General features: G+C 40.8%; 1 protein-coding gene across 1 annotated transcript in view; it reads right to left on the reverse strand.

The window, feature by feature from the left end:
• The window catches only part of LOC128693503 (probable G-protein coupled receptor B0563.6), a 30,876-nt gene that overhangs the window by 1,277 nt on the left and 6,334 nt on the right, over positions 1–23,265 (reverse strand). Inside the window, exons 2-3 of the mRNA XM_070097269.1 lie at positions 2,276–2,584; positions 1–694 (exon numbers count right to left, since the gene is read on the reverse strand). The exon at positions 1–694 is cut by the window's left edge and continues 1,277 nt beyond it. Coding sequence (XP_069953370.1) covers positions 1–694; positions 2,276–2,541 — 960 coding nt within the window. The 5' untranslated portion in view covers positions 2,542–2,584. The remainder of the gene's footprint in view (positions 695–2,275; positions 2,585–23,265) is intronic.

Genomic DNA, 23,265 nt, shown 5'->3' on the forward strand with positions numbered 1-23,265 from the left:
CGTCATCTGCAGTAAGTTGCAGATGGCGCCGAAGATCAAGAGAGAGTAGTTAGAGTACTTATCACTGTGGTTGAGAAAGGCCAGGTAGTATATGGTGACTGGAGTGTTGTAGAGGTAGAAGCAAGCCGTCACCCAAAAGAGTAATAACACCAGGCGACGCTCTCTCTCCCTCCTTGCGGGAGACACCCCACTTCCGAAGCCGTCACGGATATTCCGTAGGTGTTTAAGCCGGTAACTGATCTTCACGTTGCAGACGGTGAGCACAACAGCGGGTACCACACGCGAGAATATCTCGCGTACCCATGCATACCCGCGATACCACACGTTCTCCATGCCTCCCATGTAGCCATCAATCGGTACCCATGACTCTCCCAACGGACACAGTCGCCCCACAGCTAATGTTGGGGTGTAGAGAATCGCTACCCACACCACGCTTCCCCCTAACCGATGTTCGAACACCTTGTGGCTATTGGGGAACTTGTCATGGCAACAGATGGCAAGGAATCTATCGTAGGCGAACCAGCCCATTAGGTAGAAGCTGAGGGTCTGCCAGGCGATGCAAAGCGACCAGCCGAAGTGGGCGTAGTAGAAGGCCAGGTTGTAGGAGGAGGCTCTGTAACCTCCGGTAGCTAGACACACAGGAATGGTCAGCGAGCACAGAACGATGTCCACCGTCGCCAGCCATCGTAACCACCTGCAACCACACAGCATACATAAGAACATAAGAAAGGAGGAACACTGCGGCACGCCTACCAAACCATACATGGAAAGTCCTTGTCAAACTAAGACCCACTTAAAAAATATTCGCTCAACCCATTATCAATGTTACCCAAGGAATAATCCTAGATAACCCTATTAACTCAAGTGTAAGTCCCACTCAAATCCAGCATGCTACAATAAATCTATAGTGAATGTTGTATTAGGCTCAAAAATTGCTCCAACATGAGAATAGAATAGGAACATAAAAATGCAAGAACACTGCAGCAGACCTACTGACCCGTGTTTGGTAGGTTCTTCTCATATTCAGCAATTCTTACATACATATTTGTCCAGAACTGTTCTCGAAGGTGGCCAAAGATTATTAAATTCATTTGAGCATCGCTAAAACCGTAGGGGTCATACAGTTCATGGGAAATGGGAAGGAATCAGGCCTGATTTAAAAAAAAGGGTAGGATATCTCCAGACCTGTGGATCAAAAGCCCCTAACCAACATTAAAGTACCTCCCTTGAAGGATACCCTGCAACATACGTACATATCTTGATAGCAAGCCTTCGCGGATACTGAAAAATGAGTTAAAACAGCGAGTCAACCCATAATGTTGTATATTTTATAAGCCCTTAACCCGTGTGGAGCACTCAGCGCAAGGCGTGGTGGAAGCTCGCTCCTCCGTCTGCTAATTGAGGCATAACTTCCGAACAGTCAAACTCATGGTGACTGCTAGGGTGACCGTCAAGCAAGGAACTACATTAGGTCACTAGAGTGAAGAAAAGACACATCGCAGAGCAAACTCAGGACAACGTGTTGATCCCTGTAGAATTTTGTCAAATAACGACGTATTAACTCAGATAAAAACTTGTTCTCCAACGTGATTTTTCTTGGCTACCATCAACAGTATGTAGTTTGAATCCAATAGGCTAATGGAGAAGGGTAAACTACCAGAAATCCTCCCATAAAACATACTAACATCCCGACTCACAATCGTGGGTACAGACAGGAGGCATTCAACTCACACCATCATCATTCACACGTACACCAACCAAGATCCTGGAGAAGCGTATATATATATATATTTTTTTTTCTGCCTCACGAACCTGTAGAAGTTTCCCATCCAGAGATACATGGGAAACGCAAAGGCTCGATCCTCGGAAGAGAATGGAGAGAATTACAGAGATGAAACAAGGAAGGCAGGTCTGGATGGAGAGTAAGTTCATGGATTGAAAAATACTTATGATTGTCGATGATATCAGATGCCGACAAGAACGCAAATAAGACACGAGTATATTTATTATAGGACATTTATTATGAGACATTTATTATGGAAGAGTTTCCGGAATAAATGAACTTGTACCGTGATGACGAAATTTTTCTGATACACTAATCTAACCTCACACTCACCACAAACATGAAAAAATGTCAATATATAGTTGAAGCATTGTAGGTAGTGGTAGTAGTAACAGTAGTAGTAGTAGTAGTAGTGGTAGTAATAGTAGTAGTAGCAGCAGTAGCACCATATAAGTTGCTACAATTCAAGCAATAAACTTGAGAAGCACTAACCTGTAAGATTTGTTCCTCATGGTGGGCCTGGTGAGGATCACCAGGTTAAGTATGTTAGTGAGGATCCCGATGGTGATGAGCACCGGGAAGAGTACGTGGAACACAGTACTGTGGAGCACAAGCAGATTCTCCACCTCGTGCTCCCTCAGGTGCTGGTATTCCTGGACCCGGCCGCTGACACCACTCCAGTGCCACCAGTTTCCTGCCCCGTGCAAGCTGCAGCTGTTGCTGTTGCTGCTGTTATTGTTGTTGCTGATCGTCAACATCTTTCTCTACCCCCTCTTCAGTCTCTGCTACTTCTTCCCCTTTCTGTAAATGTGAGGAAGATGTGAAAATAAATGTTATGAAACAAAGAAAAGACTAAATATATATATATATATATATATATATATATATATATATATATATATATATATATATATATATATATATATATATATATATATATATATATATATAGGTTGGAAGGAAGGGGTAAGGGAAGTTTTGTGGGCGAGGGGCTTGGACTTCCAGCAGGCGTGCATGAGCGTGCTCGATAGGAGTGAACCTGCCTTGTTTTGAGCCCGCGCTGCGCATTCACTTGACCCTAGGTCGAAAAATCAGGCTATACAAATTATACTTCGACGAATATGACGCATCTGCAACACTGGGTATATTTATTTCCGTAACGTTTTGCCAACACTATAAACTTTCTAAGTCAATAATGTGATATATTAATGTTGGAATAAATTAGAATATATCTTTATGGTGAGATATTTACAATATGGTATATTCATGATTTGATATATTAAAAATTTGATATATTTTTGATAAGTTTAGTTAAACATAGAAACAAGATATTTACTTCCTGCACTCGTTAACACTTGTTTATTCAAAGCTAACATTGTTGAGTCGGTGGTCAACACAGCTGTGATAACAGGTGCGGGGAAGCAGTGTCTCGCTGAAGCTAAAAGATAACCGAATGGGCTGGGAAAGCTACACTTGTCGGCCATGGGTAGGCAAGGCCACCTTTGAGGTCACAAGGGAGCAGTGAAATTGCGTCATCCCCTGGACTGGGAAATGCAGGTTATGTTTACTACTGTGCATCTGTAGCCATCAAGACTGTAAACTGTGCTTGATTAAATGTGTACAGTCTTCTGTACTGCGAGTGAGGTGCTGCTATCAACAGTGAAACTAGGTGTTCAGTGACTACTGCAGGAAAGCACTGCGAACTAGTGTATAACTGTGTGGTCTACCTGGAGTCTACCTGGAGTCCACATGGCGTCTGCCTGGAGTCTACCTGGAGGCCGTTCCTGGGGTCAACACCCCCGTGGACCAATCCTTGACTAGGCCTCCCGGTGCCTGGTGTCTTGAATTCTTTGCATTAAGGTGTTGATCATGTCAGGAGAAACTGTTCTCTACTGCAGAACTTCTGTTTGTAACCATTTTTGGATTAAAAAAGAGACGTGAGTAATCACTAGAACACTAGGATGTGTCTTGCTAATCCAACTTCTCGGTATCTGTTACTAAGGTCTATACCATAACCATTTTTACGCCACAGGTGCTACTCTGGTAGTACACTGACATTGCAGTAGTTCCTTTCCAAGTGTCTGGTACCTCGTCTCTTTACAAATTCTTTTGTAAGTCTTCTTCACATGTGCCAGCCTCTTCAGTACGGTTGGCGATATTCTCTTGTTTCCATTTGTTTTACTGTATTCTACCCTCTGCTGTACGTCATCACTTCATCTTCCTTAATTAACTACGAGTGCTTCAGCAGCGTGTGGTTGGGTAGCCCTTCTGTAATTTCTTTTTACAGGAGTCCTTTGCAAATCAGTAAATATTTACAGGATTCTCCTGTAAATTAGATTTCTGAAGTCTTGTTTGGAGTTGTTTACATAGGTATTGTTCGTGTAAATCAAATCACAGAACGGGTGGGACTCGAACCCATGGCAGGAGAGTCTTAAAACTCGTCTGCCATGGGTTCGATCTCCACCCGTTCTGTGACCTGTATGCAGTCGTATTATTACGATTTCGTGAGTCGTAATGTTAACATGATTTCTTGTGAGTCGTTGCCTGTCCTTGTAAGGACCATTTCTTTGTTTTCAGCAGGTATATTATTTTTTAATTGTAACTTTTATCCTTTAATCGTTCTTATACATTCTTTTCTAACCATACATATCTTCTGTACCGAAAATGCCTCTTCTTCTGAAGTTTATCAATGTTTACTTTATCTCGTGTTTTATTTATGCACTCTCCTAAGAGCAATATGTTTGCTGTCAGCCGTGACTACCAACACTTTTGTATGGGTGTGATACATGGGTTGTGAACGTTGCAGCGAGGAGGCAGCTGAAGGCAGTAGAGATGTGTTCGAGGGCAATGCATGCAGAGAAAATTAAGCAGAAAATTCGGAGCCTGGAGATTAGGAGGTGTAGATTTATCAAGCGTATTATTCAGATGGCTATGGAGGGAGTTGTTGAGGTGGTTTGGACATTTAGATAGGATGGAAAAAAATAGGAGGGCGTATAAATCTGAACTGGAGGGAAGGAGTGGTAGGTGTCGTCCAAGGTAGGAACAGAGGAAGATGGGTAAAGGAGGTTTTAAATGCTAGAGATTTGGACATCCAACAAGCTCGAAGGAGCAAGTTTGACAGAAGCGAGTGGAGGAAAGTGGTTCTTATAATTTGGCGTGCTGTTAGAGTGTGAGCAAGGTAACATTTATGAAAGGCGTCAAGGAAACCGGTTATTCGGACTTGAGTCCTGGAGGAGGAAGGTACAGTGTCTGCACTACGAAGGATGGGTAGGGATGCTGTAATTTGGAGGGTCATTTGAACAGTGATGCCGGCACACTTCTGGCAAGACGATGATTGACAGTGAGTGTTTTCTTCTCGATCGGTTCACCCTGCCTCGGCGGGAGACGGCTGGAGTATTAAAAAAACAAAAAGCAATAAAATATATATTCTCCTGATATAAATTCGAAAACATCCAAATACTTTTATGAATAGAGCTTCAGATTTGAAATTATAAATATAAGCTGAAGCTTCAGTACGAGCGTAGGTTGAAAGGTTATAGCATACCCACAGGGGAGAAATTGATAGCATAAACACAGAGTAGAGGTTTATAGCACATGAAAGTGGGAAGTTAACAGCATACCCGTAGGGTAAATTTTTATTGTGAGTGAAGGTGGAAGGTTAATTACATATCCAGAAACAGTGACACTTGGTTAAATGAGATGACTGGAATACCAGAGTATCTCCGTCCACTCATATATCACGACCCACTCATATATCACGATCCACTCATATATCACGATCCACTCATATATCACGATCCACTCGTATATCACGACACACTCATATATCACGATCCAATCGTATATCACGACACACTCATATATCACGATCCACTCGTATATCACGATCCACTTGTATATCACGACCCACTCATATATCACGACCCACTCATATATCACGAACCATTCATATATCACGACCTACTCGTATATCACGACCCACTCATATATCACGATCCACTCATATATCACGACCCACTCATATATCACGATCCACTCGTATATCAAGACACACTCATATATCACGACCCACTCGTATATCACGACCCACTCGTATATCATGGCCCACTCATATATCACTACCCACTCATATATCACGATCCACTCATATATCACGATCCACTCATATATCACGACCCACTCATATATCACGATCCACTCATATATCACGACCCACTCATATATGACGACCCACTCATATATCACGACCCACTCATATATCACGACCCACTCATATATCACGATCCACTCATATATCACGACCCAGTCATATATAACGACCCACTCGTATATCACGACCCACTCATATATCACAACCCACTCATATATCACGACCCACTCATAAATCACGACCCATTCGTATATCACGACCCAATCATATATCACGACCCACTCGTATATCACGACACACTCGTATATCATGACCCAATCGTATATCATGACCCACTCATGTATCACGACCCACTCACATATCACGACCCACTCATATATCACGACCCACTCATATATCACGACCCACTCGTATATCACGACCCACTCATATATCACGACCCACTCATATATCACGACCCACTCATATATCACGACCCACTCGTATATCACGACCCACTCATATATCACGATCCACTCATATATCACGACCCACTCATATATCACGACCCCCTCGTATATCACGACCCACTCATATATCACGACCCACTCATATATCACGACCCACTCATATATCACGACCCACTCGTATATCACGACCCACTCATGTATCACGATCCACTCATATATCACGACCCACTCATATATCACGACCCACTCATATATCACGACCCACTCATATATCACGAACCACTCATATATCACGACCCACTCGCATATCACGACCCACTCGTACATCACGACCCACTCATATATCACGACCCACTCATATATCACGACCCACTCATATATCACGACCCACTCATATACCACGACCCACTCGTATATCACGACCCACTCATATATCACGACCCACTCATACATCACGACCCACTCATATATCACGACCCACTCATATATCACGACCCACTCGTACATCACGACCCACTCATATATCACGACCCACTCATATATCACGACCCACTCATAAATCACGACCCACTCATATATCACGACCCACTCATATATCATGACCCACTCATAAATCACGACCCACTCATATATCACGACCCACTCATATATCACGGCCCACTCATATATCACGACCCACTCGTATATCACGACCCACTCATATATCACGACCCACTCATATATAACGACCCACTCATATATCACGACCAACTCATATATCACGACCCACTCATATATCACGACCAACTCATATATCACGACCCACTCATATATCACGACCTACTCATATATCACGACCCACTCATGTATCACGACCCACTCGTACATCACGACCCACTCATATATCACGACCCACTCATATATCACGACCCACTCATATATCACGACCCACTCATATATCACGACCCACTCATACATCACGACCTACTCACACTTCCCTAACTAACTACACAGATTAAGTCACTATCTCACTATTCACGTCAAACACGACACCTCTATCACCTCTAACATGAAGTAACATTGTGCTACCGAATGTATATATATATATATATTATACATATATATATATATATATATATATATATATATATATATATATATATATATATAAATATATACATGTATATGTCGTGCCGAATAGGCAGAACTTGCGATCTTGGCTTAAATAGCAAGGCTCATCTTGCCATATAAGACAAGTGAAAATTTGTGTATGCAATAATTTCGCCAGAATCATCCTGAACCTAACGAGGAATAATATATTTCACTGTGTTCGTTTCATATTAAATTATTGTAAACAAATCTAAAATATATTTAGTTGGGTTAGGCTAAAATAAATTGCGCTTGTTACAATAAGGTTAGGTAAGTTTTATAAGTTTCTTTTGGTGCAAAATTAAAAATTTTGACATTAACCTTAATAAAAAACATATATCTTTAAACGTACAAGAGAAAATTTCAGAAAGGACTTAATTTTAAATGAGTTCTTGCTAATTGATCAGTTTTACATATTCGGCACAATATATATATATATATATATATATATATATATATATATATATATATATATATATATATATATATATATATATATATATATATATATATATATATATATATATATATATATATATATATTATATATATATATATATATATATATATATTTATATATATATATATGTATATATATATATATATATATATATATATATATATATATATATATATATATATATATATGTATATATGTACACTAATACGTAACGTCCCACATTAGAAAATAATTTTTCTGCAACCTTCTCTGTTTTAAGGTGCTAAAAAACGGAATGAACTAGACAGGAAAGTGGCGGACATAAAGTTCATACACAGTTTTATGAGTTGGTATGATAGGGACTGGTTGGCCAGGAACCAATTATGCTGGAGTCTGCTTATTAAGGGAGGGGGTCAGGAGCTGAGACACTAGTCGGTGAGTGAGAAAGACACTTGTTCAGCAGTTTCCATAATATTGCTTCAGCTTCACTGAGTTCCAGACTCTGGAGTTGAACTATTCTTCTGGCTGAGGGACTGACCACCATGTGTTTACCTGGAGAGAGTTCCGGGGCTCAACGCCCCCGCGGCCCGGTCTGTGACCAGGCCTCCTGGTGGATCAGCGCCTGATCAACCAGGCTGCTGCTGCTGGCTGCACGCAAACCAACGTACGAGCCACAGCCCGGCTGATCAGGAACTGACTTGTGTAGTACTCAACTACTTATCAGTATTGAACACTGATTCCACAGTTATGCAAATCCATTAGTACAATTCGGCGAGTACAGTTCGTGAGTTCACATTATGTTCCAAAAATTCACAAACACAGATCAAGTCTTGAGGGCCAATTAACAATGTGATAAATCCCAGAAGAGGTAACATTACGCGTATAATGCGTGTAAACTTTGCTTACGTGAGCATTAGAGGCAGAGGAGAATGTTGAAGAAGAGAAAAAACAAAAGAGAGGAAGAGGAGGAGGAGGAGAAAGATGGACGATGTAAAGACGGGAAAAGATGATATACAGACTCGCAGATTTGTGAATGATGTAGCTATCAGAGAGTTCCTTACACTCCGCTTGGATACATCGGTACATAACAAAAACGTCTTTACTCTGAACAACCCCTCATCTTAGAACTCACTGCTGTGTAGCGATTCTTTGTTGTTTGAACGGATCTAGCTGCAGTAGTCCAGTAGATGCTTTTACACACACACACACATACACACACACACACACACACACACACACACACACACACACACACACACACACACACACACACACACACACACACACACAGTGTGTGTGTGTGTGTGTGTGTGTGTGTGTGTGCGAACGATATGATGGAAGGAATAGACTCTGAAGTGTCCCTATTCGCAGATGATGTGAAGTTGATGAGAAGAATTAAATCGGATGAGGATGAGGCAGGACTGCAAAGAGACCTGGACAGGCTGGACATGTGGTCCAGAAACTGGCTTCTCGAATTGAATCCTGCCAAATGCAAAGTCATGAAGATTGGGGAGGGGCAAAGAAGACCGCAGACAGAGTATAGGCTAGGTGGACAAAGACTACAGACCTCACTCAGGGAGAAAGACCTCGGGGTGACCATAACACCGAACACGTCACCGGAGGCACACATCAACCAAATAACTGCTGCAGCATACGGGCGCCTGGCAAACCTGAGAATAGCGTTCCGATACCTAAATAAGGAATCGTTCAAGACACTGTACACTGTGTATGTTAGGCCCATACTGGAGTATGCAGCACCAGTCTGGAACCCACACCTGGTTAAGCACATCAAGAAGTTAGAGAAAGTACAAAGGTTTGCAACAAGGCTAGTCCCAGAGCTCAGGGAAATGTCGTACGAGGAAAGGTTGAGGGAAATCGTACTGACGACACTGGAGGACAGAAGGGTCAGGGGAGACATGATAACGACATACAAGATACTGCGGGGAATAGATAAGGTGGACAGAGATAGGATGTTCCAGAGAGGGGACACAGGGACAAGGGGTCACAACTGGAAGCTGAAGACTCAGACGAGTCACAGGGACGTTAGGAAGTATTTCTTCAGTCATGGAGTCGTCAGGAAGTGGAATAGCCTAGCAAGTGAAGTAGTGGAGGCAGGAACCATACATAGCTTTAAGAAGAGGTATGATAAAGCTCAGGAAGCAGAGAGAGAGAGAGGACCTAGTAACAATCAGTGAAGAGGCGGGGCCAGGAGCTGAGTCTCGACCCCTGCAACCACAATTAGGTGAGTACACACACATACACACACACACACACACACACACACACACACACACACACACACACACACACACACACACACACACACACACACACACACGAACAAGTGGTATTGATCAATAACAACACTGCGACTAGCCAAGGACTCGAACCCAAGATGTTTTGACCCGCTTCATGGTGAGCGAAAATCACATGACGCTTTAACCCACAGGATCACCAAATCCTACAGGAACCAAGCACCCAGCCAGGTTAGGTGTGTTACCCTTGGTCCGAGGACATGGGGTGGTGTGGGTGCATGTGAGCTAATTTCATTCTACTCCCTCTTTGGTGTAATAGCCAAGCTTGTAAGATTTGGTGGTCCTGTGGGTTAGAGCACCATGTGATTTTCGCTCACCATGAGGTGGGCCAAAACATCATGGGTTCGAATATATATATATATATATATATATATATATATATATATATATATGTGTGTGTGTGTGTGTGTGTGTGTGTGTGTGTGTGTGTGTGTGTGTGTGTGTGTGTGTGTGTGTGTGTAACAGATTTCAACATTTTCTGTAAGCCCCTTTCTGTGTGGTGGAATATGACTGGGAAACATAATTAGCTTTTGTTCCTACTGCGTAACAGTTACGTAGAATCTAGCAGCACTATACTGCTGATGTCTCTAAATTTGTTAAATAAAATAAAATGCATAACCAGTGCACGGAGTATATTGCCTATCATCTGGTGGGGTGGGCCAGAGAATGCTAAATTAACCAGTGAACAAAGTTTATCAGAATATGACCCGTGTCAGGCTGAGGAAGCTGAGAAATTGGACAGCCCTTTGCTCGGAGCATACCACCACGCAGTGACCTTGCTTTCACCACCTGCGCCTCCAGCACAAGTAAATCTTTCATGGGCACTATGTGATACAACCTTCGGATGATCCTCAGTTACTCTCATTGCCGTGAGGTTGCTAATGAGGAGTGCATAATTTAGGAGGAGGCACTGAAGGCTTTCCTAGTCTCCCAGATGAATTCTTGACGGACATGTCCAGTAAAGTGCTGTATCGTCTTTTGCAGGTGATACAAAAATTAGCATCTATAGTCGACACATCGAGCCTCCAAGCTGTTACTAACCAAATATTCGAGCCAGCGAATAGATGATTATTATTATTTCAATATTCATGGAGAAAACGCGAAATATCAAGAGATAACATTAGAGAAGGCCGGACTTGAGTCCTGGAAATGGGAAGTACAGTGTCTGCACTCTGAAGGAAGGGTGCTAATGTTGCAGTTTTATAACTGTAGTGTAAAGCATCTCTCTGGCAAGACAGTGATGAAGTGAATGATGATGAAAGTGTTTCTTTATCGGGCCACCCTGCCTTGGTGGAAATCGGCCGATGTGTTAAAAAAAATTAGAGAACACGAAATATCAAGAAATAACATTAGACAACACGAAATATCAACGGATATCCCTAAACAACACGCAACATCAACAAATAACAGTAGACAACACGAAACATTAACAGATAACAGTAGAGAAACCGAGACATCAACAGATAACAGCAGAGAACACGAAACAGCAGGGAACGCCAGATATCAACAGGTTTCAACCGCGGGATGACGCTGAAACATTCGCCTTTTAAGTGAGTGGATCAAATTACGTTCTTGCTGATCTCATCAATTTCCGTTTTAAACATAGTTACGTTGACGAGGATTCAATCCGCTTTCCGATTTACTGATGCCATTTTCCGTTTCCTATCTTCAACTCAGTTTTTTTTATAGGCGTCACAAAAAAGTGAATTAATATATTAAAGTTTTCCATGTTAGTAAAAACGTGTCAACTAAAGAGGACACAAGAACAGCTAATGGGACATTTATTAGGACTACGTTTCGCTCTCCAGGAGCTTTATTAAGACAACAAAAAAAAACGAGTTGAAGAAAATGGAAGATTGGATGCGGTTATATGTGTTTCAGATAATTAGAATATGGTTGGATGCTATTCCAAGAGGTTCCAAGAGGTTCTAAGAGGTTGCAAGAGGTAAAGAGATTTTCCATGAGGTTCCAAGAGATCCCAAGGGATTCTATGAGGGTTTAAGAGGCTCTAAGAGATTTTAAGAAGTTCAAAGAGGTTCTAAGAAGTTCTAAGAGGTTACAAGAGGTTCTAAGAAGGTTCAGAAAACGAGAAAATGACTGGATGTTATTCTGAAGTGTTTCAATTGAGAAGTAATTGGAATGAGAAGAGGATTGGATTGTGTTACTAGTGCGAAAGAAACAGCCAGAGCTGTCCCATGCGTGGCGTGAAAGATGACAACAATAATAGACAGCGCAGTAGTTGTGTCAGTATTTACAACACTGAAACACATGGGCATGTTTACTCCTGTGATACCATCAGTCATGCTGAATGAAAATAGATCTGAGGTAGTGTGTCTAGCCTTTCACTTAACGTATCTTAGTCTTCTCTCTCTCTCTCTCTCTCCCTCTCTCTCTCTCTCTCTCTCGCTCTCTCTCTCTCTCTCTCTCTCTCTCTCTCTCTCTCTCTCTCTCTCTCTCTCTCTCTCTCTCTCTCTCTCTCTCTCTCTCTCTCTCTCTCTCTCTCTCTCTCTCTCTCTCTCTCTCTCTCTTCTCTCTCTTTCTCTCTCTCTCTCAGTTTGATTGAATATACACCGGGCCATTATTAGCGGAGGGAGGATCGAGTCTTAAACACTCCTTGCGCTGAATTACCATTACTGGATTAGCAACTCCTGAAGTGCAATGCGAGTTTAAAGTAACACTTAAAATTCTACAGGATTAAGGAAAAGAGTGACTGTAAGTGCACAGGCTGAGAGATCTCATCTCAGCTCAATTTAAACGCTAGAAACAAAGATATATTTCCTTCTTCTTCTTCTTCTTTCTTCTTCTTCTTCTTCTTCTTCTTCTTCTTATTATTATTATTATTATTATTATTATTATTATTATTATTATTATTATTATTATTATTATTATTCTTATTATTAATATCATTTTTATTACTGTTGTTGTTATTACTGATATTATTATTATTATTATTATTATTATTATTATTATTATTATTATTACTTTTATTATTATTATTATTATTATTATTATTATTATTATTATTATTATTATTATTATTATTATTATTATTATTATTATTATTACTATTATTATTATTATTATTATTATTATTATTATTATTATTATTATTATTATTATTATTATTATTATTATTATTATTATTGTTATTATTATTATTATTTTTATTATTATTATTTGTATTAATATTATTATTCTTATAATGACATTAAAAAATGTAATATTTACTGCAGAACGAAGGATTCCCAAAATTTCTCTTCGTAGCTTCATCTGGTGACCAGACGAAGAGGAAGAGGAAAGTCATTTTTTTTTCTTTTTTTTATGTCAAGAGTTTCAGTTATGCTTCTGACACACCTTCCCCACCTCTTCCCCATCATCCCCTCCCCCCACCTCCCCCCTCCCCTCTCCTTTTCCATCTTCACTCTCCCCTCCTCCTTCATTCTCGTCTCTCGCAACCTCTCTTCCCCTCAATTTTTTTTTTTCCAAAATCACGTAAAAACAAAATTAAATTATACTGTGACAGAAAATCTCGAGAAAGCCCTAAGAAAAATTTAGGATATTTTGTTGGAGTTATTCTCACTTCCTTCCTTTTCTCCCTTTTTTCTTGTCCTTCCTTCATTTCTCCCATTCTTCACCCCCTGATGTGTCAGTGTAAAGGGTGATTGTGCCAGGAAAAGAGAGGTAAGATTTTGTTGGGATTTTTAACCCCGGAGGGTTAGCCACCCAGGATAACCCTAGAAAGTCAGGGCATCATCAAGGATTGTCCGTTTTATTACCATTATGGTCCTTTAATCTTGTCCCCCAGGATGCCACCCACACCAATCGGCTAACACCCGGGTACCTAGTTTATTGTTAGGTGAACGGGGACAACAGGTGTGAGGAAACACGCCCAGTGTTTCAACCCATGCCGGGGATTGAACCCCGGACACTCTCTGTGTGAGGCGAGACCGTTGCCTTATCAAATAAAATTATTCACTATCGCATGACAATTATTGCGTCAATTTTTACAATACCTTCACTAAAATAGGGAAATTAGCTCTGTCCAAGATCCAAGGGAAATGTACAGGTTTATCTAACTAGTATACACTAGCGTGTAGAGTTTGAAGCCGATCAGAAGAGGCATTCTCCAGTTGTTACATGGAAACTAATTTGTTTAATGAAATTAGAAAATTCAATTTTACTCAACCAAAAATTAGTGAGAACTTTCCTTAGAACAAAGTCCACCATTGCTGAGAGAGAGAGAGAGAGAGAGAGAGAGAGAGAGAGAGAGAGAGAGAGAGAGAGAGAGAGAGAGAGAGAGAGAGAGAGAGAGAGAGAGAGAGAGAGAGAGAGAGAGAGAGAGAGAGAGAGAGAGAGAGAGAGAGAGAGAGAGAGAGAGAGAGAGAGAGAGAGAGAGAGAGAGAGAACACATTCCTCACCGGCAATATGTGACAAAGCCTACAGATCAGCCTTGGTTTGGCTTTCGTTGTAGAGAGGCTGCTACTGCTAAGTACAAAGCATGGCGAAGGTATAAGAGACATCCTACCACCTATAACAGGAACTTGCACATGCAAGCCTGTAGGCATATTGGTGATGTTCAAAAGTGGGCCATTGCTAAATGGGAGGTGGACACTAAAAGAAAGTTAGCATCAGGTAGGGTAGGCTCCAAAACCTGGTGGTCCCTGGTCAAGGACAGACAAGGTTATCTGCCTGATGAACTTATTCCACCTCTAAATCGACAGGATGGGACCACCTCTACTAGTAGTCAAGAGAAGGCGGACCTCTTTGCTGAACACTTTGCTACCAAAATGCAAGTTCCTGATCCAGCAAGGGACCCTCCTTGGCTAGCTGCAAGAACTGTGTCAAAACTGTCAGTGGTGACAATAAGGCAGGAGGAGGGGCATTTCCTTCTTAAATCACTTGACCAAGAAAAGGCTGTGGGCCCAGACAAGTTGAGCCCAAGATTGTTGAGATGTGCAGACCAGCTAGCAGCACCTCTAACTCGCATCTTTCAGCACTGCCTAGTACAGTGTAAATGGCCCTCTCTATGGAAAGAGGCAAATGTAGTCCCTGTTCACAAAACGAAGAGCAGAGTAGAAATCAGCAACTACAGACCAGTGTCACTCCTGTCAATCACTGGTAAGATCCTTGAGACAATAATCTCAAGACAAATGACAGATTTTTTTGACTACCACTCACTACTTTGTGATCGTCAATATGGCTTCAGGAAAGGTTACTCTGCTGCTGATCTGTTGTTAAACCTCTCCACTAAGTGGCACCAGTCACTGGATGAATCCAAAGTCAGCTGTGTGGTAGCACTGGACATTGCTGGCGCTTTCGACCGGGTGTGGCACCAGGGCCTCTTAGCAAAACTTCAAGCACTGGGAATTGCAGGCTCTACGCTATGTCTCCTCAGTGATTACCTTCATGGCAGATCTCTAAGTGTAGTCCCCTCAATGGAACGGAATCAGCAAGGCATCCTATTGGGGCAAGCGTTCCACAAGGAAGCGTGCTGGGTCCACTGTTATGGAATGTCTACTTCAACGACCTTCTTCATCTCATCCCAGAATCACATGCATATGCAGACGACTGTACACTGACATTCACTTATCCAAGAGAAGAAATGCCAGCTGCTCTAAGCTACATCAATCACCAGCTGAGAGCTATATCAGCTTGGGGAAATAGATGGCAAGTAACATTTGCACCTGAGAAAACGCAAATGATGATCGTCTCTAGGCACCATGATGGTAATGCTGGTGCAGTAGTAAGGATGAATGGGACGATGTTGGCACCTGGAGAAGAAGTTGATATCCTTGGGGGTGAAATTTGACTCCAAACTAACCATGAAGAACCATGTTGTAAATCTTGCAAACAAGGCAGCCAGGAAGCTTACAGCACTTCGCCGTATCTCGCATCTGCTTGACAGTAGGGGTTGCAAGATCCTGTACGAGGTACAAGTACGCTCAAACCTTGAGTATGCTCCACTTTCTTGGTTTGCCTGCCCCCTCCTCTCATCTGCGACTGCTTGGCAGAGTAGAGAACAGAGCAAGACGTCTCATCTCTCGCCTGGACCCATCCTGGATAGATCTGTCATTTCAGCAGAGCCTTCAACATAGGAGGGATGTGGGTGGCCTTACTGTTATGTACAAGGCCAATATTGTCAAAATACCACACTTGGATCCACTTCGAGGACAGCGTGAAACAAGCTTTATGCCACAAGACGGGCAGAAATCAGCAACTTCACTCTGGCTGTACCCTTCTCCAGAACATCATTCCATCTGAGATCATACATACCCAGGATGACTCGAGTATGGAACACATTCTGTACAGCATAATGATGTCAACGAGATAAAGTCAGTTGATCAAATGAAAATGCTGGCCCAACAGATGGCTCCAATTTCATCCTGTTCCCTACTTGTATGTCTCATAACAATAAAATGCTTTCAAATGAGCTGATGTAGGTAATAGCTCTTAGCTTGCCAATAAAGTTAGGAATCCTTAACCTGTAAATAGCTTGTCAATAAAGCTAGGGATCCTTAATCTTGTCAAACCCTGTGTAAAAGAGAGAGAGAGAGAGAGAGAGAGAGAGAGAGAGAGAGAGAGAGAGAGAGAGAGAGAGAGAGAGAGAGAGAGAGAGAGAGAGAGAGAGAGAGAGAGAGAGAGAGATAGAGAGAGACACAGAGAGAGAGAGAGAGAGAGAGAGAGAGAGAGAGAGAGAGAGAGAGAGAGAGAGAGAGAGAGAGAGAGAGAGAGAGAGAGAGAGAGAGAGAGAGAGAGAGAGAGAGAGAGAGAGAGAGAGAGAGAGAGAGAGAGAAATAGAGAGAGAACCTGTTCCAGTTACAACTCACCGTCCAGCCACAACCAGTTTATTAACTATGTTAGAAAATTGTCAGATTTGCATAAACTTATTGGACATCAATTTGTCTTCAAGATGAGTGAATCATTAAAGTTTGAAGCCGTTCGAAAGAGGTATCCTCAAGCTACGGTGACCCATGGCCTGGGGGCGAAAGCTCTCGTTTCACACGGTGAGGGTCCGGGTTCGATTCCCTGCAAAGGGGTGGAAACATTGGATGTGTTTCCTTACACCGGTTGTCCTCCACCCATCATTTAAATGGGTACCTGGGTGTTATTGGACTGGTGTGGGTCGCATCCTGGGACAAAACTGACCTAATTTGCCCGAAATGCTCAACATAACAAGGGACTCTCTTTATAATAACATGTCATTGATGTCATCTAGAACTGTATACCTCGTACATGTTCTTGTAGTAAATAAAGATATTATTAATTGTTATTATTATTATTATTATTATTATTATTATTATTATTATTATTATTATTATTATTATTATTATTACTTTACGGAAAATAATACTTTACCTTCGTAAAATAAAACAGGCAAATTGGCACCTACACACTCCAACAATAATTTAAACCCCAAAAAATATTACTTAGAAGTAGGTTTGAAATCGATCAGAAGAGGCATTCTCAAGCACCTGAATGGCAACAAAATCCGAGAATGGTCCATTAAAAATAGACCAAAAAGCACCTATACATGCCAATAATAACACTACACAAGCTTTGAAAGTTTCAAGTCGATCGGATGAAGCGTTCTCAAGTTATCAACAAAAAACCCTTGGAAAAAGAGAATATTTCAGACAGCTGATCGTGAGCTCCAGGCACTAACAGCCTGACCGATCAGGTCAAGGTAGGTCTGGTCTGGGACCGAGTCGCGGGAGCGTTGTCCTCAGGAAGCAACTACAGGTACGGGTGATTAAATCAGGATATCCCCCTTTCGAGAAACCCGATCAGGGATATCTTACACGCAGGATATTTACTCTGAGAGGAATATTTCTCTCAGTATATATACGCTGAGAGACTACTTTGAACTTTATTTTAAGTATTTTAAGTACTTTTGTCTGGTGGTGAAAAATCTGACGTACAGCCTTAATGACCCTCGTGTAGGTGATTAAAGAGTGAAAGCTCTTTGAAAGGATAAGAGTTTTCGTTTTATAAAGAACAAGAGTGTCTGACTACCATAATAAGGGTTCGTGATGCTTTAAAAGTTAAGAATATCAGCATTTTAAAGGCTGAGAATATCACTTGATATTAGGGTGAGAGTTAATACCTTTGTTAAAGGTAAGAAAGTCTGGCGTGATTAAGGGTAAGAATATTTGCCTGTATAAATTATACATGTACTTCTAGAAACAAAGTTTATTTATTTATTTATTATTATTATTATTATTATTATTATTATTATTATTATTATTATTATTATTATTATTATTATTATTATTATTATTATTATTATTATTATTATCAACATTATTATTATTATTATTATTATTATTATTATTATTATTATTATTATTATTATTATTATTATTATTATTATTATTATTATTATTATTATTATTATATGAGTAAATACGTCAGAATCAGTAAATAGCAATGGTGTCTGGCTTTATAAAATGCAAGGCTGCAGACTGCATAATAGGTAAAGGTGTCTGGTCCTATATAGGGTAAGTGCGTCTGGCTCTATATAAGGTGAGCATCTGGCTCTATGTAAGGTGAGAATCTGGCTCTGTGAAGTGAGAGCTTCTTGTCTGATATAGAACGTGTTCATGATGGTTCTCTATGATCGTGAACGAGGTGAGGGGAGGGAGGTGGAGTCCCCCCTTGGAATTCATCCCCTCTTGTGGCGCCCCCACACTACTTTCGTCCTCCCTTCCCCTCTTCCCTCCCCCTCTCCACCTTCTCCCAGCCCCATCCCTCCCCTTCCCTCCGCCATGACACATTCCAGACACACATCCTTGGCGGCCATGATGCACAAAGCCTTCATACCCTCCCCTCAGTGTGTTCACCTATTTGTGGCTGCAGGGGGGTTGAGTCTCAGCTCCTGGCCCAGCCTCTCGACTTGCCGCTTGCTAGACTTGCTCCCTCCTATTTTCTTTGGTCTCTGCCATATCTATTCTTAAAATTATGTGTGGAGCCTGTCTCCACGTCCTCCTTGTCCAGGTCATTCCACTTCCTAGGCACCCTGAGGATCAAGAAATAATTCCCGACATCTCAGTCAATCACCCGTGTCCTTGACTTCAGACTACCCTTGTGTACCTGTTCTCCACCTCTCCAACAATCTAACCTAGTTCTACAGATTACAGAGGTACGCAATGGGTTCAGGGACTGGGCCCCCAAAGTTTTGATATCTGAACTAGGTATAAAGGTAATGAACTCACAAGTTACAAAAGTAATGAATCCTGTAAGTATCGTTACTTACGTTTATACATGGATACGATCATGAACAAATTATAGTTTGTTTTTGTATTTCGATATTATGTCTTACCTGGTCCATCTCTCCTCCAATATCTTCAGGTTAAACTCTTCTAGTCTCTCATTCCTTTTAATTAACTCTGGGACTAGTTCTGTTGCAAATTCTGCACTTTTAACTCTGGGACTAGTTCTGTTGCAAACTCTCCACTTTTTCCAGTTTCTTGACTTGCTTGATGAGATGTGGTTCTACACTGAGGCTTCATACTCCAAGATAGCGGTTCACACAGTGCTTCATCTCCATCTTTCACAGCCCACGGAGATATAATTTTTGGTCTCATTGCCTACGAGTCACCTTGCTCACTCAGTAGCTTCCTCACCTCTTCTGTTGTGTCCACTGTGTCCAGTGCTCGTTAGTTTGTTATTTTCTCTGACTCTCTAGCAATGTCCCTGTTTCCCTCGAGAATATCTCCTTAAGTCTTTTGTTCAGCTCTGCCGATTTCCTACAAGAATGAAATAGCATAATACCATGACTGGAACAATACACAAATAACCAGCACGAAGGAGATTGAAACTTATGACGAAGGACCATCAACTAGTCACACACACAGAGACACACGAAGGGAACTTAATGCATAGCAACCTTTAAATTTTGTTTTTGATGCTATATCATTCTCAAATTAACATTTACCTTCTTTTCCCACCGGTGTGTATTGTTTTCGACTCTTCTGTTTGCTTCCCTGCTTTATTCTATTTTTTTGCTCTGTATTTTTTTTTCCATGCTTTAGTACGTCTAGTTTCTGCCTGTGTGGGTCTTCATGGTGACCCGCAGGTTTGCTCGGTTCTTAACAATGCTTCTCCTGTTCCACCGTATGAATTTCTCTGCCACCAAGAACTTTCAAGTTTCATAATCCATCATTTTATTCATTGACTCTCCTTCCAGTTCTGTGTCCTGTTGTACTGCATTTACATATTGCCACATAGATTTGTAGTTTTCTCTTTTGAAGTCTGGCTTCTCCTTTCATTCCAATAATTGTCTCCTCGTTTACATCCGCGAGTCATTTGAATCTCAGAGCCGTGTGGTCACTAGCGGCCAGCTTCATCTCATTCTTTTTTACCTTAGTTACATTTGCTAAGGCTGAATATCAGCACCATTCCCAGTTACAAACTTTCGCAGGGTCGTTGACTATTAATTCCTCTAAGTATCTTGTAAGTCATTTACATGTATCACCTGGTTCTTTTATCTACTAGTATCTGCAGGTAATTTTCTTTAAGTCACAATTCACAGACATTTTCCCTGAGCTCCAGGCCTAAATTTTTGTTGAACTTCTGCATGGTCTTTATTTTCCGAGCAGTATTTAGTGTGGGAGTTATGCTGACACTATATACTCAATGATGGGGTGGAAGGATGACGTCTTTATCATGAATGGCTCTCTGTCTGGGTTCCTGAAAGCTAATCTTAGGCAGCACATATGCTGCAGAAGTTATTTGATACGTTTGTGTCTCCTAAGCTATGCTCAGTAATACACTCACTCTTAAGTCCTTATCTTGAGAGGTTTGCACTTCACATACGTAAGGTTTTTTTTTTATGTTGTCTTATCTCTTTCATGCTTTTCATAAACTTGCACTTTTATTGATTATATTCCAACAGCAATTTCTATGATCATTTCTGCAGCTGAAATAAGTCATTTTGCATTCTTCTTTGCCCTGTCCTTTCAGTTTTTTTCTTCATTGCTTCGCGTTTATTTGGATTAAAAACAAACAATCACTCTCTATGTCTCCAGGTAATGAGGATCATCTTGCGTTTCTGCTATGATTACATTTTTCTTATGAGCTTGGCATTATCTCTAAACACCGACATGAATATTCTGTGTCTCTTTGAAGGACTCTAACGTGAAGCCGAAGCATTCAGCAACGAACCCTAGAGGAACCCTAGAAGGACCCTAGTTGAATAATAGAGGGATCTTAGAGGGACCCTAGAGGGACCCTTATCTGTCACCCAAATTCTTTGCTCTCTGTTACTTAAGCGTTGCTGTGTTTATCTTTTTCCTTTCCCTATATTTACATATGCATTTTCAAGTATTTATTTTTATATTACTCTTCTCTGTATTAGCGTGTCGAAGGACCTCGTGGCATCTAGGAACATGCGGTCAACCATTATTTCATTTACATAATTGCTTTCGTCACAAATCCTGGCTTTGACGTATTTGTTTCTTGTCCTCATTCTAGATTCTCTTTTGTCTGGTGTTGGGCTCCTGTAATATTTTTTCTATAATATTTCCATTTTCTTGTAACATTTATATGCCAGAGGTTCTCTACATGTTTCTTACCTGCTACTTACTGTGTAGGGCAAAAAGACGTTTGGCTTTACTGGAGCTTCCTTGTTTAATCTACGTTATGTAGCATTTTGTGTCCATAGCAAATGCGTGAACTGAAGACCACTGTAAAAAAAATTATTCGTTATCATGACTCACGAAATCGTAATGACACGATTGTAAACAAACCATACCAGCTGGTCCAGTGGCTAACGTGACGGTCTGGAGTTTTGAGACTCTCTGACCGCGGGTTCAAATCCCGCCCGTGGTATGGTTTATTCGTTATGTATGCAAATCTTACATAAAATCTTTATTTCCCTCCCTTGATCTCAGTGAGAAATACTGAGAAGTGCATGAACTGGCTATCCTAGGGGTAAAATTTGATTCCAAAATATGATGGAGAATCACGTGGTATATCTAGTAAGCAAGGCATCTAAGAAGTTACCAGCATTAAGGTGTATCTCATACCAGCTTGGCAGCAGAGGCTGCAAAACTCTCTATAAGGCACAAGTGCGCTCTTACCTTGAGTATGCACAACTTTCTTGGATTGTTTGCCCCCCTCATCCCTTCTCCTGTCTTACCTGCGACTTCTGGGTCTAAATATAAATGAGAACAGCGCAAGGTGACTTATCTATCGCCTGAACCCAGTTTCGGTGAATCTGTCATCTCAGCAAAGACTTCAAGAACAGAAAGAATTGAGTAACTTTAAATTTCTTCTGGTGGTGAACAAAACTGAAAATGCCTCATTTCGGCATACATTTATTAATAACAATAAATATGTATATCAATTTTCTTCTTAGATTTGTGGATTATTGAGATTTCAATGTTGAAATGTTCATATTCATCAGTGGACAAAATCATATTAAGTTTATTTACAATGCCATAAGAAAAAATGGTTTAGGGCTCTATATACTTTCGGCCATTTGATAATGTTAGAAAAGGCTTTTAAGTGAGCCTAGGTAAGTATTATTATTATTATATCATGGGGAAACACTAAATCTGTAGGGATAATAGGTATTCAGGCTCAATTTAGGGAACTGGAGCACAGATTCAATTCCCGAGATCAAGAGCCCCTCACCAGCGTCAAGGAACCTCCCTTGATGGGCCTAGGTAAGAAGCAGCTCTTAGCTTGTAAAATAAAATAGTTCATCATGGTTTACCAATGTAACACGAACGTGTAAAAAAAATAACAAAATGGGTTATTTCTTATTGATTCGTTTAGGAAAAATTCTCATTCCATCAGCGTCATCTTTCCTGTTCTCAGGTATCTTGTCAACTGCTTGGTTTTCTAAACCATTTATCTTGTTCTGGTTTAGCTTTTACCTGTTTTGTGTTCCCAGCTTAGTGGATTAATCTAAGTGACTTCCGTCCCTGGCAGGTGAAAACTATTTTAATATATAAAAAAAAAAAAAAAAAAAAGCATTATGGAACCAGTAAAAGCAA

Source organism: Cherax quadricarinatus, chromosome 57 (assembly GCF_038502225.1).
Source record: "Cherax quadricarinatus isolate ZL_2023a chromosome 57, ASM3850222v1, whole genome shotgun sequence".
NCBI classification, from domain to species: domain Eukaryota; kingdom Metazoa; phylum Arthropoda; class Malacostraca; order Decapoda; family Parastacidae; genus Cherax; species Cherax quadricarinatus.